Source organism: Canis lupus, chromosome 9 (assembly GCF_048164855.1).
Source record: "Canis lupus baileyi chromosome 9, mCanLup2.hap1, whole genome shotgun sequence".
NCBI classification, from domain to species: domain Eukaryota; kingdom Metazoa; phylum Chordata; class Mammalia; order Carnivora; family Canidae; genus Canis; species Canis lupus.
In genome coordinates, this window is record NC_132846.1 from 69,122,476 (window position 1) to 69,140,434 (window position 17,959).

General features: G+C 54.7%; 1 protein-coding gene across 4 annotated transcripts in view; it reads right to left on the reverse strand.

Moving 5' to 3' along the window:
* Positions 1-17,959, reverse strand: part of BCL11B (BCL11 transcription factor B) — a 92,419-nt gene that overhangs the window by 36,315 nt on the left and 38,145 nt on the right. For 2 of the 4 annotated variants that reach the window (XM_072839881.1, XM_072839882.1), the window contains one exon: positions 14,733-14,945. The exons of the other annotated variants lie outside the window; for them this stretch is intronic. In XM_072839881.1, coding sequence (XP_072695982.1) covers positions 14,733-14,945 — 213 coding nt within the window. The remainder of the gene's footprint in view (positions 1-14,732; positions 14,946-17,959) is intronic. 4 annotated transcript variants of the gene reach the window in all.

The following is a 17,959-nucleotide window of genomic DNA, read 5'->3' on the forward strand; positions in this document are numbered from 1 at the left end:
CCACGGGATGGGTCCTCCGTGGGCCTGCCCAGAGCAGGAGGTCCCAGGGGGGAAAGCATGGGGTCTGAGGTCAGCCAGACAGGTCCTAGCTCAGTGTGGTGGCCTGTGGCCAGTGCCTGCCTGTCTCTGGGGCACTGCCCGAGCCATGCCCACTCAAAGGGCATCTGGCAATGCTACACAGGGGCCCCGCAGGGCATGTCCACCAGCACGAAGGATGCAAGGGCACCACTGAGCTGGGCATCTTCCTCTTGGTCTGGAAGACTCCAGATATCGCAGCTCTCAGTGCCTGTGGCAGAGGTACACCCCATCATCCCGACCTATGGCACCCTCCTCCAGCAGAGCCAGCTCCCAGGATACTGAACCCTAGAACAGACTCCTCTCTCTGCTTGAGGCCTGGTCCTCACCCTAGGCACAGGCCAATAAATCCAAGGCTCAGAGGCCAGAAAGACCTATGGCCATCCCCAGCTGCCTAGTTGGTGTAGGTAACGAGACTTCACAGAAGCCCCAATAATGCCCGTCCCTTCCCAGATCCCTCCCTCCTGGCAGAGTGAGCACACCCACATCCACATCCCTGCCCTGAGTCCCCACAGAGACCCTGCCTCCCAGGGACGTCCCAACCCACCACACTCTACTCCGGATTCTGATGAGTGTCAAGTTTTACATAAAAACTGAACCCAGGAGGAGCATCTGGGGTGCAGACTTCTTGAAGCAGCAGTACGAGGCAAGACGGCTTTTCTGCTTCTTTACCTTCCTAGATGTATCTTCTTATTTGCATGGCCCCCAGCAGGTCCCCCAGTGCACACATGCTTCTAGTTGATGGGGTCCTGGGGGGTGGGGGGGAAGCGGGATTGTCGGGGCCAAGAAGCCAATTTGAGGCCACAGCTCCCAGGGACCACCTTCACCATGCTGATGAGCCCCTGCAGGTGAGAATTTCCCAATCGAGCACGTCAGGATGGAGGATGCGCCAAAATACCACCAATCCTGGGCCACTCATCGCTGCATCCTGGCAGCTCTGTCACCTGGCCGGCCGCAGCAGGATGTCCCTTCCGAGTGCTGCACACCATTCACCAAGGCTCCCACCGGACCCCACAGTGCCCAGGACGCCTCCCGCTACCCCCACCCCCACCCTGCAATGAAGAACAGATATCCAGATCTCCTTCCCAACTCCTCCCCACCTCTGCTCCGGCCAAGGGAGAGGCACTCATTTATAAGTTGCAGATAATGTCACCCACCATTCATCCAAATGTGTCACTAACATCCCATTAGACTGTAATTATTTTTTAATTAAAACTAAGAAAACTGGCATGCCTGTGCCGACTTTATGCATCTGTTATGGGTTAAAATAGCTTTTAAAAAATGTTTCGGAGACCGCAGTCTATTGTGGCCGCGGCCTCTGCCAAAGAAAACGCAAGCTTGCTTATTTTCTCCATGGGGCGCAACAGCGCCTGTGTGTGCCGGAACAGAATCGGCTGGCCGTGAAAAGAATTCTAAATAAAACACAAACATGGAATTTGGCAACGCCACAGAAGCAAGCTTAAGACTAATTCCAGCATGCGGACGGCTCTCACATAGTAAGTCTGGCTCCAGCATAAATGAAACCAGGCACTGTAAAATACCAAGCAAGTTGGAGTTTCAACTTAAAGAGACAGAACGCTGGTTCCAGGTATAAAAGCTTATTAAGCCCGCTTGCGCTGACTCCATAAATCCATAGGTTATTAGCTGTTTGCTTTCAGCCAATCCCTCCTTAAAGAGATGCATATTAAGAGAGAGAACAACAAATGAAAACCATCATTTTGCACTTGACTTTTAGTGCAGCGGTTCTGGAAATACGGTGCTCATTACCTCAATTAGAGGAGAAAGACTTTCTGAAACCTCAAATGCCCACAAACCCTAAAGGGAGGAGGGAAGATGAGAGAGAGGGGCCAAAGGATGCCAGGTAAGACTGCCCCATCTCAGCCGTCTGAAAGATGGAAAGGACCCCCTGGAAAGCAGCCTCTGCAGGAGGCGGGCCTCAGCCACCAGGGGGAAAGCCACGTGGAGGCTGGAATCCCTCCTCTTAGGGAAACGCCAATGATAGTGACGGTGATGGTAATAATTATAGTTATAACGACAATAAAAACATTATAGTCATACCTGCCACTACTTACCACCTTTCTACGCCAGCCGCTGCTGGAGGTGGCATGATGGGACCCGAGAAGGTTTTTAAGTATAATGAAGCAGTTAAGGATTCTGAAGTCAGACTGCCTCAGTTTCCAAATCCGTCAAATGGGAATGGCAGGGCATTCCTTGCAGAGCTGGGGGTGAGGGATGTGGAGGGTGAGGCCCACGCTAAGTGTCTAGCCAAGTGCTGCCCATCCCACTGACTGCCACCTCGTTTTACAGACCAGGAAACCAAGGTTCCTAAAGGCTAGGTCACTGGCCAAGGTCAAAGAGCTGGGAAATGAAATGTCAGAGCTGGGGTTTCAGACGGGCCCCCCAGCTCCAAAGCCGGTGTTCCTCAGGCACACACTCCTGCGTGGCTCACGCCAGCACCAGCCACGTTTTCCGGGCTCTCTCTGAGCTCGGGGCAGGCAGGGGCTGTGGCCTCCCCTGGAAGGTAGCGAGAAGACAAATTCATCCCCAGAGAGAGATCCGCCCTCAACGCCTCTCAGCAGGCCTTGGTACTGAAACTCGATCGCACACCGCAGTCCAGCGAGAATTACAAAGTTCAGGGAGGAAAATAATCAAAGCGCCTCTACCATAAACACCCTGCACTGGGCAGGGGGGAGGTGACCCTTGCTGTGCCGATAATTCCCCCTCGCCACCACACACATGCATGCACACATGCACACGCACGTGTATACACAGACCATACGTGCTCACACAAAAAAAACACACGCATGAACGTGTACCCACACACACGCTCACATGTACACACGTACAACTACATGCATACACGTAGCCACCTACGTATGTACACATCACACTCACACACACACACACACACATACTGTGTACACATACACTCATACACACACAAACACTCACATGTAAACACACAAACACACAGGGCCTTTATTACGAGTCTGTGCCAGGCCCAAGGACCCTGGCAGAGGCAATGGGAAAAGCCAGGGAGGATATTACATGAGGCAATGTTTGGCTCCAAATAAAAAAGCCATGGAATGTTTTCCCTCAAGTCTTGCTTATTTCTCGCAGGTCCGCTCAGACCCGGATGATGCCTGGATGGCGAGGCAGGCCAGCCTTGCCCAGAAGGACCCCCTGGCCATCCTGGCCCCCCGAGGACTTCCCGTCCTCCCAAGTGCTACTAGCCACCTGATGGGGTGTGGCTGCAAAACATCCCAGGCAACCCACAGCCACAGAGGCCACAGCCAGCCTCTCCTCCGTGAAACACATGCTCAGCGAAACGGGGGCCCCGGGGCCGGGTCCCGACCCTCTGACCTCACCCCTCCCCCTGGCTCTGCAAGCCTCTGCAGCCTGGCTTGGTGACATCACACTCCAGTGGGCTCCAAGCTGCTCTTCCTGAAAAGATACGCGTCTTAGAAGATGCTCCTGGCTTCTCGCACCCGGTTTACAAAAATAATTCTATTTTCTTTAAGAAAAGAGATTATAGGCAAGTATGTGTCCAGCTATTTTTAGTTCCTATTCAACTCTGCTAATTTTTTCTCATAATAATCACTGCAGCCTTTTTTTTAAGGCCACCCCCTCACCCCATTAATAACTATGTTCTGACTTGGCACAGGGGCAGGATTGTGGTGGTGTTGGGGGGGAACCATCTTCCATAAAACCTGGAGGTCTGAGTTTTGCCCAAAGGTGACAGCATCTGAAAATCACTGGGGCAAGGCACATCCAGCCCTCTCATTGGGGAGACCAGCTGTGGGCTCAACCCAGTATACTTTCAGGGGATGCCCTGCATATATTTGAATTGGTCCCCAACCTTGGTAGTTCGCAAAGGACAGCACACTGGGGTTCCTGCTCCAAATGGGCCTATAATCCAGCAAGGGGTACATGGTGGGTGGGATGGTGCCCCCCCCCCGCCCCCGTCAAATGCAATGTCCATAGCCAAATCCCTGGAATCTAGGACTGTGACCTTTTTTTGGAAAAAGGATCACTATAGAGGTAACTAAGTTCGGGAGTTGAGAAAAGATCATCCTAGATTATCCGGGTGAGCTCTAAATGTAATGACAATTGTTCTTTTAGTTTTCATTGTCTGGGAGAGGAGAAGACAGGCCCCAAGGATGAGGCCATGACCACAGAGGCAGAGCGAGAGGATGCGGTCACAGCCGAGGAACGCCGGGAGCCACCAGAAGCTGGGGAAGGCCTGGACAGATTCCGACCCACCCCCACCGCCACCCCCACCCCCAGAGCCTCAGGATGGAGCACAGCACGGCTGACACCTTGACTTTGGACTTGTGGCTTTGCAGAACGGTGAGATGACAAATTTTTGTTGTTGGAAGCTACCCGGCCTGTCATCATTAGCTCTGGCAGCTCTAGGAACTAATACAGGGCTACAGAAACCACAGCCCCATGGGATAATCCTCACTGCAGTCCCACAATTACTCTCCCTCTTCTTGCACCAAGGACCCCAAGACCACTTGATCACAGAGGCAGACCCAGCAAGTCACCCCACAGTCCAATTTGGGGATGCCCCATCTTCAATTCCTCCCAGCCCAGCTGGGGATGCCAGGCTGGCACAATGATCCCCTCAGGAGACAGGGACCCAGAGAGGCTCCAGGAGTGGTGGGGTACGGTGGGCCCCAGGACACCAGCCGGCTGGCCCCTGCTCCCAGGTGTTATAATCCAGCAAGGGGCTAAAGTACATGGCTCTTTCTGCTCAACCAAGCCCAAGCTAACTCCCTGAGGACAAAGCAGAAAGGAAAGTGAAAATTGTCCACTTGCAGAATTTTCTTCCCCAAACTCTCAAGCTAGCAGAACGTTTAGCTGACTGCTGAAAATCAGCAGCCTGGGAGACGGGCCGTCGCTGGGAAGCACTTAGGAGAGACGCAAGAGGCCCTTACCCCAGGGTGAGACCCTCGAAGGGTAGGTACTGAGGATGCTGGCCCAGGAGCACAGCCACCGGCACCACGTCTACACTCGGCAGGAGCCGCTTCCACCCCAGACTGATGTTCAAGCACGTGACTTGGGCTGGCTGTCATCTACATCCCGGAGTCTCGGGGGTCAGGGTGGAGGTAAAGAAACAGGACTCTTGAGCCCTGCCGGTGGGAACGTAAAATGGTGCCACCCTGCTGCTGCAAGAAACAGGTGGGTAATTTCTCAAGAAGTGAGACACGAATGACCACACGGTCCAGCCATTCCACTGGCTGGACACCGGAAAGAATTGAAAGCAGGGTCTCCAAGCATTCGCTGCACACCCATGCTCACCGAAGCCCTGTTCCCAATGGCCAGTGTCCGTCACAGGACGAATGGACAGACGTGATGTGGTGTGTCCCTAGCCCTACGGAGGAAGGACATCCTCACCTGGACTATAGCCAACCCGAGGACACCGGGCAGGGTGACATGAGCCCGTCACAGGAAGAGACATGTTGTCTCGTGCCACTTACATGGGATACCCAGAGGAGTCAAACTTGTAAGAGACAGAAAGTAGAACACAGGAAAGGGGAATGGGGGAGTTTATGTTTCTGGGGGGAACAAAGTTTCAGTTTGGGATAACCAGAATGTTCTGGAGATGAGTGGCAGGTGGCGGGAGCAGAATGCATAACAGCAGGGATGTACCTCATGTCACTGAACCTTACACCTAAAAGTGGTTAGAAGGGTAACTTTTGCATACTTTACCATGGTAAAATTAAAAAAAAAAGGGATCCCTGGGTGGCGCAGCGGTTTGGCGCCTGCCTTTGGCCCGGGGCGCGATCCTGGAGACCCGGGATCGAATCCCACGTCGGGCTCCTGGTGCATGGAGCCTGCTTCTCCCTCTGCCTGTGTCTCTGCCTCTCTCTCTCTCTGTGACTATCATAAATAAATAAAAATTTAAAAAAATTAAAAAAAATTAAAAAAAAAATCCCACAGACATATCCTCACACCATTGTGAGAAAAAATGAGTGGAGAGGAACGGGTGCACACAGAGCCTGGGGCGCAGGGTAGGCCCTCAAGCAATGGCTCCTTTTACCATCAAAGCAGCACCAAAACCACGCACTTGCTCATAAAGCACAAGGAAACCCAAGAAGAGGGCGCACCGGGTAGCTTGGCTAAATCAGCTCTAAGGGCCGATGCGTGCGCCCCATGGGCCTGTCCCAGAGGCCATTCCTTGCCTCCTGTTGACAACGGCAGTAATTAAAACTGTCTGCATTTACGAAGAGATGCCACATGCCCCTGTCTCTGCAGGCAGTGGCTCCATGTTCGCATTAACCTCTTTCAAGAAGTCCTGAGCCCTCTGACTCCTTCTGTGGAAACCATCAAGTACCTGCATTCTCATTATCCAGGGCTGGGGCCAGGCCTGCAGCGCTCTACGGCTGGGTAGCTCCCGCCTCTGCCTCCTCTGCCTCCGGGGCTCCCACTCACACCTGCCAGGTGGAGGGCCAGCGGGAGGGCTGTCTGGGAGCCAGGGAGCAAGGACAGCAGCACGCTGTGTCCCTGGGACCCAAGGAGACCCGGGTTCAAATCTCACTTCTGCTGTCCACCAGCTGTACAGTCTCGGGCACATTCCATCACCTCTCTGGTCCGTCTCCTCACCTGTGAGCTACAGACTAGGTTACTGCCCAAGAAAGGAGGTGACGGGAAGCTTGACTATCTAGGAAATGGTAACATGACCATAACCTGGTGGCCCCACTGCCAAGTGTAAGAAAGACCCTGGTGGGAGAGGAAGCCATGGCTGAGGCTTCCGCCCCCGCTGTCCATACACCATGGTCACATGCCAAGCCCTAGGCGGGGGGGGGGGGGCTGCAGAGAGGCCCAGGCAACAGTCCCCCTCAGGTGTGAGAGCAGGCTATGTGTGAAATCCTACCCAGAGGGACCCCTGCCCACCAAGGCTTTCTCCCCACTGATTTTTGGATTAAATTGGCCAGCCTTGATTATGTTTGGATAAACTCTATTTCATGGTTTAGACTATTTGGGTTTGATTGTGAAATATGTACAGTACACAGCCCCTCCACCTTGCCTGGCCCTCGGGTTAAAAAGTCAAGTATGTTTTGTTCCCCTAACCAAAAAAAGAAAAGAAAAGAAAAGAAAAGAAAAGAAAAGAAAAGAAAAGAAAAGAAAAGAAAAGAAAAGAGAAAAGAAAAGAAAAGAAAAGAAAAGAAAAGAAAAGAAAAGAAAAGAAAAGAGAAAAGAAAAGAAAAGAAAAGAAAAAGAACACCTCAGGCTTTAAAGAGGACAGAAATCTGTTTCTCTCCAGTGAAGAAAAATTGCTTCTAGGGGACCATATACAAAAAGTGAGGAGGTGCGGCACCCGGCTGGCTCAGTCCATGGAGCGAGCGACTCTTGATCTAGGGAGTTGTGAGTTTGAGCCCTCTGCTAGGTGTAGACATTACTTAAAAATAAATTATTAAAAAAAAAAAAAACCCACAACACACACACAAAGTGAGGAGGCAACTAAGAGCATTCTGTGTCTCTCCTGTCTTGCAGACAAGAATACCGCCTTTCCTGGGTCTTCACCGTCCACCAGCATTTCCCGAGCACCTACAGGGAGGGAGGGCCTCGCCTGCTCGGGTGCTGGGAACCTGAAGATACGGATTTACAGAGACCTGGGAAATGCCACGGTGAGGCCAGCTACCACAGGTCTCTGCCTCCCAGCCAGACCCCAGAAACCCAATTTGAAGGCGATGAGATAAGAACATCTTTCCTGATGCCCCAAGGCTCTTCTTTTATGCCAAAGTTCCCTTTGGCAGCCTGAGAAGGTTGGTTCCCATGTGCCCGTCACTCACAGCTTGGACCCCTCGGGAACACCCCGAGCTAAGCCAGGTCAGCAGGACCTCTCCAGGCCACGGCCACACCCACATCTGTCTCTGGTCACACACTAGGAGAAGCCGTCCGACATCTGACCTCACCTTCCCCAACAGGAAAACCTCCAGAAGATCTGCAGAACCCTCCCTGCTCCTGGAAGCCCAGTCCTTTCTATTTCCTTCAGCGGAGAAAGGCAGTACTGTGCAGCCCGACCACCATGGCAAGAGCCCCACTGAGCTCATTCCGGGACCCCTGCATCCTGCCCCAGATCAGGCATCAGCAGGGCCAGTGAGTGAAGGAAGACCTTGGGGACCCTCCCAGGACCATGCCCGAATGTGGTCTGGTTTCCCACTGCGAGCTGCATCTCCAATGCCCCTGTCTGAGTCACTCTGCAGCCCAAGGGAAAGCAGCAGGAGCTCCCATGATCCTCAGGAGCAAAAGGGGAGGTTCCTCTTCCTCGGGGAGTGATGAAGATAGAGGTGGCCTTAGTGACGTGTGCAAAGTGCCCAGGACAGTGGTGGCACATAGAGGACCCCAGAGAAATACTGGCAAGTCACTGGAAGTGATGGTGGTGATTTCCCGGGAAGCAAAACTTCATGGGGAGGACAGCCAAGTTGGCATGGAGCATCGGGCAAGGGGGGGACCCAAGGCTTCTCAACAGTCCACCTTCCTCCTTCTTCCCTGTCACACCTATTGCCTCTGCTTCCACACACGCTGGTGCTCAGCTGTGGACGCTCAGTGGAACTTCCAGTGCAGGGATACTCTCAGTGCCTCCATGTCACAGGGAGGACAACCGAGATGGTCCCAAGCCCTCAGCTTCCCACGGTGCCTACAACCCTCCCCGCCGTCTGTGTCCACGATGACATTTCATTTCAAACACGAATCCATGTCACAGGGCCCTGGGAAGGGGTGGGGCAGCCAGTGATCAAAGCACAACCGCGGGAGCCACGGGTCTCCAACCTCGGACACACGGAGGCTTTTTCCCACTGCAGATGGCAAAACTGAGGGTCCCAGAAGCTAAGTGGGCAGGGCTCCCCAGAGCAACCACTGACTCTCTGCTGCCAAATCAGATGTGCTTCACGTGGCTTCAGCTGGATGAGGGGGTCTCCCTCCCGAGCTTACAGCCTGAACTCAAGCCGGGTAACACGGCCTTGCAGGCAGAGCCTAAAGGGGTCAGACGGACCCCTGGTCCTCGGTCATTCAAGATGAACGGAAGCCTCTCAGGTCACCCAAAGTGAATCCATTTCTGGATGACTCTGCTCCACGTGGAGGGGCCCCCAGGCTCCGCTGCCACTTTCAGATTCCCTTCAAAGCTGCAGAACGTGGCCGCCTGCCTTGAGATCTCTGATGTCGGTGGCCAGTGCTGGTTCTTCACATCCACTAACTGCTTTAAAGCGCTGCATCCAGCGCTGCATTAAAAATTAATTACACATGCTATTTTATTGCCAGTGCATAATGTAATGAGCACCAGCTGTGCTAAACAGCCAAACTCCTTTTTAAGACAGCTATAAAAAAAAAAAAAAAAAGAAAGAAAGAAAGAAAAGAAAGAAAGAAACTGCACTTCCAAATGCCTCTCCTGTCAGAGCAGAGAAACAGCAACATCTTGTACGGATTTGAACAGAATTCTTTGATTTAGCTCTGCCTTCAGAACGTCTGAAGGGCCGGCTCGGAGTGAAATGCAATCTGGCACGGCTGCAGCGGTCTCCTCTCCGGGACGTTGCTGGGACCCCTTTTATCCAAGGACAGTCACGCTGGTAGGTGCCCCTGCCCACCCCGACCCCGCAGGCAGCACCGCACTCCTCTGGCCCCCAGAAACACGACGCTCTTGGCCTCCCCGTAGGTGCTGGAGCAGACGTGACTCCCAGACAGTGGGCTCCCTGGAGTTCTCCCAAGCCCTGCCACCTCCACCGGCCTAGAGAGTCGGCTTCCTCCATGCTGGGGACCTGACAGCTCTTCGGTGGCTTCTCCTGGTACCTCCCCTAATCACGAAAGGAGGCATCTGAGTTCTAAAGCCAGGCGGCCCACAGCAGCCTCTGCAGTGCTGTGATCCCAGGAAGCAGGCAGACCAGAGTAGAATCCACTGAGCAAGCATGCAAGAGTCACCCAGAGGTGGTAAATGCTGGACCACCAGCCCCCTCGGCAATGTAGACATCGCAAGGCGTACAGATGACTCTTTAAATTTTTAATGACTCCCCTGAGAGCCCTTTGCCTCCAGTGAGCCAACCCCCATTGACACTGGGACCTGGTTAGCCCAGGAAGACTCACAGCAAACGCGACTCTGCAGAGGGAATCACAAGAGCACGTCTCAAACCTTCCCCAGACGGAGTGCTTCTGTCCACAACCGTTCATCCACACTCACTTCTCTTCTTCCCCACCCCCATACTCACCCCTCCCTCCAGAGTCTCCATGGAGGCTCTCATGCTCTACTGAGGAGCCCCTGCACCCCCTCCACCAGAACAGAGGCGGCGCGCCAGCGGGGGCCTGGTGAGGACTTGCCATCTCGGTCCGCATCACCCTTTGGCTTCCCACTGATCCTTCGGTGTTAATCAAACCCAGTTCAGAATGAAACTACAGCGTGCTTCTTGTTCTGGTATGAAATGTGCAAAGCACAGACCCTATCATTAACATAAAACTTCCAGAAATAAGGCCACTTTCCAGACAGACTGTATTAATTGCATCAAGCTTCCACAGCTAGGGTGGTCTAATCCACAGTGTCCCATTGGATGGCTCCATGTATAAAAACCAACACAAATGAACACTGGGATATAATTGAAGGAGGAGAACACGATAGATTCTCCTGTTAAACCCTACTATTTACTTACAGGTATTCTTTTATCTTTATTGTCCCTTTAACCCATGCCAAGAAACCCCAGACTAGTTAAATAACACAGCAAATACAATTTCAGGAGAAAAGTAAATTGAATTTAACTTTACAAGATTGCCCTGTGATTTCAGCATCTACTAATGACTGCAACTGACTCCTTCTATTAAATCCAAACACTTCCACTTCCCCGAGCTGGGATCCTGTGTGTTCTTGCGTGAGACCTTGAACTTCACCGAGCGCACGTACTCATCACGGTAGCTGATGACCATTTGTGGCTCTTAAATATGCAATGAAGTTTCTGGGTTCTTTTCCCACCTCACCACGCTGGTAACATGATCTGAGCCAGCTAAGAGGCTAAAGGCCTTCAAGAATGCAAGCTGCAGATCCCGCCTGATGTAAAATTCCACACAGTGCTGGACACGTCACCATGTCCTGCTGTAAAACCCGTTTTGCACAAGCGTGAGTCACAACCTCTAAGGGGCTCACTCAGCATGAGGCACCGGTCTCAGCACCTGGCATACAGGAGGACCTCATTCGATCCCCAAAGCAATCTCTCAAGGCACGTACTATCATTACCCCCATTTTATAGGTGGGAAAACTGAAGCACAAGGAGGAAATGGCTTGACCAAGGTCACAGGGCCACACGGAAACAGCAGCCTGCAGTCGGGCAGTGGATAGACTCTGTGACGCCTGAAGGTCACGGAGACCCTGGGATGGGGAAAGGTTCAGGGGAGCCAAGGCCCAGAGGTTTTTGAACTGGTCTCTGAATACCCCAGCCCTGCCCCGGGAACCTGTCACATGCCCAGCCATCCACAGCAGCCAGTAACTGAGGCAGATCAATACGATCTGTTTTAGAAGTCAAACGTGCAGCCTCATTTTCAAACATTATGTATATATCATGTGATCTGCACATATGTGTGTATTCACATATATGGTTTTTATTACAGAAGAGGAAACAGGCCCAGAGAGGGAGGCCGGCTCATCCAAGGTCACCAGCCAGGTGGAGGAAGGGCCAAGACCACAGCCCGAGCTTCTGGACTCCACGAGAAGTTCCTACGTGAAATTTCTCAGGGAAAAAACTTCAGTTTCCAAGAATGGCCAGACACAAAGCCCTCCCATTATCTCAGCAGAGTCAAAAAGCACTGAAGAGCCCAAGTCCCTTCTCCCCTCCATGCCCAGCGGGAGGTCTGGGGTCCCGGTCCCAGGAGGCGGGGCCGTCTGGGACGCTGCCAGCCAGAGAGGTCCACAAACATGCAAACCTGTGTGGCTTGCTCCCCCATAAAATCACATCCTTCTATAAATAACTGTGAATGCCTTCGCGGGCATGCAATTAACCCGTGTGAGACACGGTTACTCCGGGGTTTTCCGCATTAATTTGAAGAGATAGGTTCAGTGCATCCTGATCTGAAAAGAGACAAAACAAAGTAAGGACGGTGGCCCCTCTCCGTCTTCACAGAGGACTGCTTCTTCCTAACGGGTTACTGCGAATTTAATGACTCCATTCCAACTACTAATTAAACAGGCACTAAAAACACTTCAGCAAACAGCCCAGTGCCAGGGACAGAAGCCACAAAGGGACAAAACCCTCCGGAACAGGATATTTTCAGGTACTGAAACTCATCGGAAAGTACGGGGGGACATGAGGCAGGCTAATTAACGGGGATCCAACAGTGAAGGAGGACAGCGCTGGAAATCGCAGCCAAGCATGAGAGGCCGAGAGCAGGCCTCCGAGGATGGTTGGGAAGGGTGGTCTCAGAGACCCCAGGTACAGACACCACCCCGCCTCGCTTCTCCCCCTGGGCACTGACATCCATTTGGGGGCTGCTCACAGACCCTCTAAGCCCTCACAGCATCACGTTCTAAAGTCCAAGAAGGCCTCTGGGCCAGCTGAGCCAATGCCAGACATGAAATAGGTGCTGGGTGAGCAGCCAGGGTCAAATCCCACCTCTGCCCTCCATCCCCTTCCAAGCATCTTCTCTGCAGGTCCCCATTCCCACTCTCCCCATCTCCACTCCTGCAAGGTGCAGGGAGCCCAGACCCGCTGTGCCTGACTCCACCTCAGTTTGCCCAGTGCCTACAGACGAGGTGCCCAAGAAAGGGCTTTCCATAAAAGAACGAATGACTGTGGGCTACGAGAACTCCACATCTCCGAGCCTCACTTTCTCGTCTGTAAAGTGGGAAGAGAGAACCTACCTCCTATAGTCACCATAGGAATTAAATTCAAGCATGGACAGAAAAGGCCCAGTGCAATCCCGCACACAGTAGGCCCTCAACACATGGTCCCTTGAAGGAAAGGGTGGCACTGTGGCTGAGGGCAAGTGTGGGAGGACTGGCCAATCAGTGGGAACACCCCTGGATGCAGGCAGAGGCAGGAGGCTCCAGGGGAAGAGGGAGGCATCTCTACGATAGCCACCCGGCCGCCCTGAGCCCTGGCTTCCCTGTCTGCAGAACAGGGATGCGACAGTTCTCACGCAGCATGGTAGCTTCTGAGCAGAGCCAGAGCCCCAGAGGGTTAAGTGAAGTCCCAGGTGCACCTCTGCCAGGGAAATCATGTTTCTGTACCACAGAACTCGACCGAGCAGTGAGAAACACCGGCTGATCTTTGATAGAGCGACCCCCTGCGTGCTTGCAGGGGCTACAGCACTAATTACAGGAAGCCACGAGAGCAGGGCAACCACCTGGATGGACCAGGCAGCCTCGCACAGCAAGCAGGGATCACAGAGCAGGGATGGGAGCCCCAATCATCCCGGGTGCCCGGGCGGCCCGGGGCAGAGAGCCGGTTTCTTTGCCGGCGGTGCCAACTGCTCCCTGGGCAGTTTGAGTCTAGGCTTTGTGCATTCAACGCATGAGCCCCATACCTATGATGCCACCAGACATCACAGCAGGAGCTGCTGAAGGCTGCAGGCCACCCGACCAGCAGGAAGGCCTAGGGAGCTCTTGCCCCTGGAGCCGGGGCCACCTGTGGCCTTCTGCCGAGCTGTGGCTCCACCAGGGACCATCCCTTGGGACAGCTTCGATGAAAGCAAAACCTATCCAATAAAAATAGTTTTCATTACCCACATCAAGAGAAAACCTACAATGTGCCTGGTGACAAAGCTGAGACAAACGGAATCAGCCCCAGCTCTGCACCCCAGCTCTTCAACGCCCCCAACCTTTCTCTGTTCCTGCCCCTGCCTGGAAACCAGACCTCAGGGCACTCACCACCACCTGTATCTGTGTCAGCGTCCTGGCATTGGGCCCTGAGCAGGAGAGGCTGGGATGGGAGGCCTCTAGTCACAAATTCCAGGGACCTTAGGCCACAGCAGGAGTCTGGGTTGTGTTTGGGAAGAGAGGTGGGGGGTGTTGTGCTGTGGCTGCCTGTCTGCCCACCCATATATTGGGCAGCCACACGGACCCGTAGTGAGGCACACAGTAGGTATGTGCATGGCCCCACCCCACAGGCACCCTACAAGGCTTCATCCCTCCCACAGTCACAGCTGAAAGGCTCCTTCAGAGTGACTTTTTTGTCTCAAAGTTAATAGGCAACACATTCTGGCAAAGAGAAATTCAGCATTTTGGACGGCTCCGGCGATGTGCACAGACGACTAGGGAGTCTTCCCCCAGTGGTGTCTCCAGGGTGGGGGCAGTGACTGGGGTGGGGGCAGGGGGAGAGGAGGGGACAGTAGTGGCGAGGGCAGAAGAAAACCTCAGATGTTAAGTGTTATCCAATTAAGCTTTAGCTAAACAGCCCAAAGAGATGACATTTGGAAGCCGGAGGAATGCATTCTGGGAGTGAGACACTCAGCATGGGCGGAGGCGTCGGGGGACCTCCTGACCGATGGCGGACAGGGGCACGCTGATGTCCTTGAGCACTTCCCCTGTGCGCCCCCCAAAATGCCCTCGGGGTGGGACGGCACATCCTCCCTGGGCCCCCACCTTGCCCAGCCCGCCTGGGTGAGGCAGCCGCCAGCTCTGCCCCGGGCACACCCCGCCATCCCTGGGAGCCCGCCCCCCCGCCACCGCGGCCGTCTGTTACCTGACAACTGACACTGGCATCCAAAGGGAGCCTCCGTCTGACCCTCACCCTGAGTCCCGTCACCCGAGACCGGGCGCGCGCTGCAGCACGGCAGGGGGAAGCAGGGCGGCAGGGCGCCCAGGGTGCGCAGAGGTGGAGTGATCACGGATGAGTGAGGGTGGGAGGAGGCAGCTATGGGGGCCGTCGCTGGCAGCTGGGCAGGCCTGCACGGCCCTGGAGAAAAAACAATAAAAAAGACTGGTCAGTCGGGCCCTGGACCATACAAGGGACCCGGGGCATGGGACAGGGGCCCGGGGCAGAGGGCTGCAGGTCACCCTTCCAGAGCTGGGGGGGGTGGTGGGGGAGGGCGCCCCAGGGTGTCAGGCCCTGCAGGTAAGTGGGTGGGGTGGCCTGAGGGGGTCCTCCTTCCACAGCTGCCAGGTTGGGCTGTCTTGGGACCAGATTCCCATCCCTGGGGGGGGGGGGGGGGCGGTCAAAAGAGGTGGTCAGGGCCCCTGCACCCAGGAAGCCCCCCCCACCCACTATGTGGAGGCTTCTGGAATGTTCTGGAGCTGGCTCCCTTTGGGGATTCGTTCCCCAAAACTTGGGCCACCACCACCCCCTCTAGAGGAGCTGGGAAGCTCCAAGCCACCACCGTTTGCTCTATCAGGATGGGCTGTCTGTACAGGCCTTGGGCACCTCAGTCTACCTCTGAGCACCTGGGCACTGGTTAACTTGTGGCCTGGCAGACGGCCAGCTGGTATGTCTCTCCAGCCCACGGTCCTCCTCAGCAACCTGAGCTTGATCAAGCACAGCGCACAAGCCCCGAGGCCTTTCAGAAGGCTTTGAACACCCCCCAACCCCCAAGAAAACCCCCGGCACTGCCCAGAACCCCTCCTAACGCCTGGGGCCCGGCTGGGACGCCTCCCCCATCTGACAGCCAGGCCGCAGGGCCAGGAGCTCTCTTGCCTCCTCCGCCCAGCCCCACAGTTCGCCTCAACTCCCCGGCAGGGCCTGCGTTTGATTTGGCCGTTTATCTTAAATGGCTAAGAGACCACCAGGGCAAAAATCTGTGTGAAGCCCTTGCCAAAACCACAAGTGAAGAAGCCCAAATTCCCTGGGTAAATAATTGAGCGGAGAAGCATCAGAGACACAAAAAGAAAACACCAACAAGATGAGGGCAGCTGGGCCCGGGCCGGCTCTGCCAAGGAGGCCACCCGACGCCACTCACCACCCCTCACGGGTCTGCAAGGTGGGGGTCTGCCCACCTCGGGGCCCCCAAGAGGGATCCCTGCACCCAGGGGAGACATGGGGCCTCGCAAGCCCACTTCTGGCCAGGATCCTGTCAGGACCCTCCTGAGTGGGCTTCCCAACAGGCCGGTGGAGGGCCTGGGAGACCCGCTGCACAGACCGGGAAACTGATGACCTGACCACAGAAAACTGCCCCCCACCCCCAGCCCTGGCCCTGGCCACCTGGCTCTGGAACCAATGCTCTTTCACTATGGCATCCGCCTCTACAAATCGTGTCTTACCCAGGACTAGGGGCACCAGGACCTTTGAGAAGACCTGCACGCATCCTTCCAAGAAGCCAAAGCCTCATGGCCTCCTCTGCACCAATGAAGACCTCGTATGAGGCGAGGCTCAGGACCCAGGGCGCTGCTGAGGCCATGCCAGCTCCAGAAGGAAGGACATGGCCAATGACCCCACATAGTTCTGGCCACAGCTTCAGTGCAAGAAGTTGGCACCTTAGACCAGTGTCACCCACCTCCTCCCAGAAGCCTGCCCCAGCCAGTCCTTGCCTAAATCCCTCCCCCAGCACTGGACACGGCACATTTGGCCCTGTGTACATCAACTTGCCTTCACACCATGGAAGGCTCCTGACACCGCCTTGTGCTAAGCACCTACCACACAGGCAGTTCACCACCAATACCTCACTCGTTTGAGAAAACCATCCCCATCCCACAGGGGATGCTGAGGCTCAGGGAGATCTGGGACTTGAACACAGTTGTGTCCCCCAGCCTCCCTCTGGGATGAGCAGGGCACCCCGGGATGCTGAGACGAAAGGCCATGTGGGGTGGAGGGAAGTGGAGGGGGGGAGGGTCCTTGGGCTCAGTTAGGCCACAGAAGGCCGAAAAAGAGTGAATCCAGGCCCCTGGTTCTGAGGAAAACCATGGCACAGCCACCACCATTTATCAGGACTGAGAGAGAGTAGACAGGAGTGCCCAGGAATGCCCAGGTGGAAAGGGAGCAGAATGTGTGTCTCCAAGGTTAGGAGGAAGGACCTAAGGGCAGATCTTTCCAAAAGGAGAGATCAGGTTAGGCTATAGTCTGTAAAAGCAAAGCCATCCTCCAACGCAGGTAGGGGTGAGGGACCAAGCTAAGCTGCCCCCTAGAGGGGCTTCCTCATGCCCCCATTACGAATTCCAACCTCACTGAGGACCACCTGCTCCAGGAGCTGGCTCAATTGGAGGCAGGGGAGGGGGCAGCAAGAGTGAGTGGCTTCTAATCCTGAGCTGCCCACAGAGGACACTCTAGCTGCTCTCAGAAGACCTCTGCCCTGGGGGGTCCTTCCCCAACACACACCCCCCCGCCCCAGCAGCTTAATCCACGAGCACTCTGTCTAAAGGCAGGAGTCCCAAAGCCAGAGCAAAAGCAGAAGGTGATGCTAGAAGCCATCTATTGTGTGACTATAGATATCCAGAGCTGGCAAATCCACAGAGACAGAATGTAGACAAGTGGCTGCCAGGGGCCAGGGCTGGGGTAGTGAAGGCTAATGGGGACAGGGTTTCTTCTGGGAATGACGAATGGTTCTGGAATTAAACAGTGGTAGTGATGTTTGCACAATATCGTGAAAACGCTCAAAACCACTAACTGTACACGTTCAAGTGGTTAAGATGGCCAAGTCCAAGGTGAGGACTGTCTGGCCTCAGCACCAATCAATCCCAGGCCACGTCCCAACTCTTGTCTATCCGCAAGGAAGGAGTGCCTGCAATCAAAAGTGCAGACAGGAAATCCAGAACACACTCGACAGAGCCCTTGAGACCCGGTGACAACAGACCGACATACAGAGGAAGCCCGGAGCTCAGACGCAGCCCTGGAGCAGAGGCCTGGGCCCAATCCCCTCTGCCATTTCCTGGCCACGTGACCCAGGGTGAGTCACTTTCTCAGAGCCCCACCTTCAAAGGAAGGTCAGGACAAGTCTGGCCAGGGCCTGGCTTCCAGTGAACAGTCAACAAACAAACGGCCAC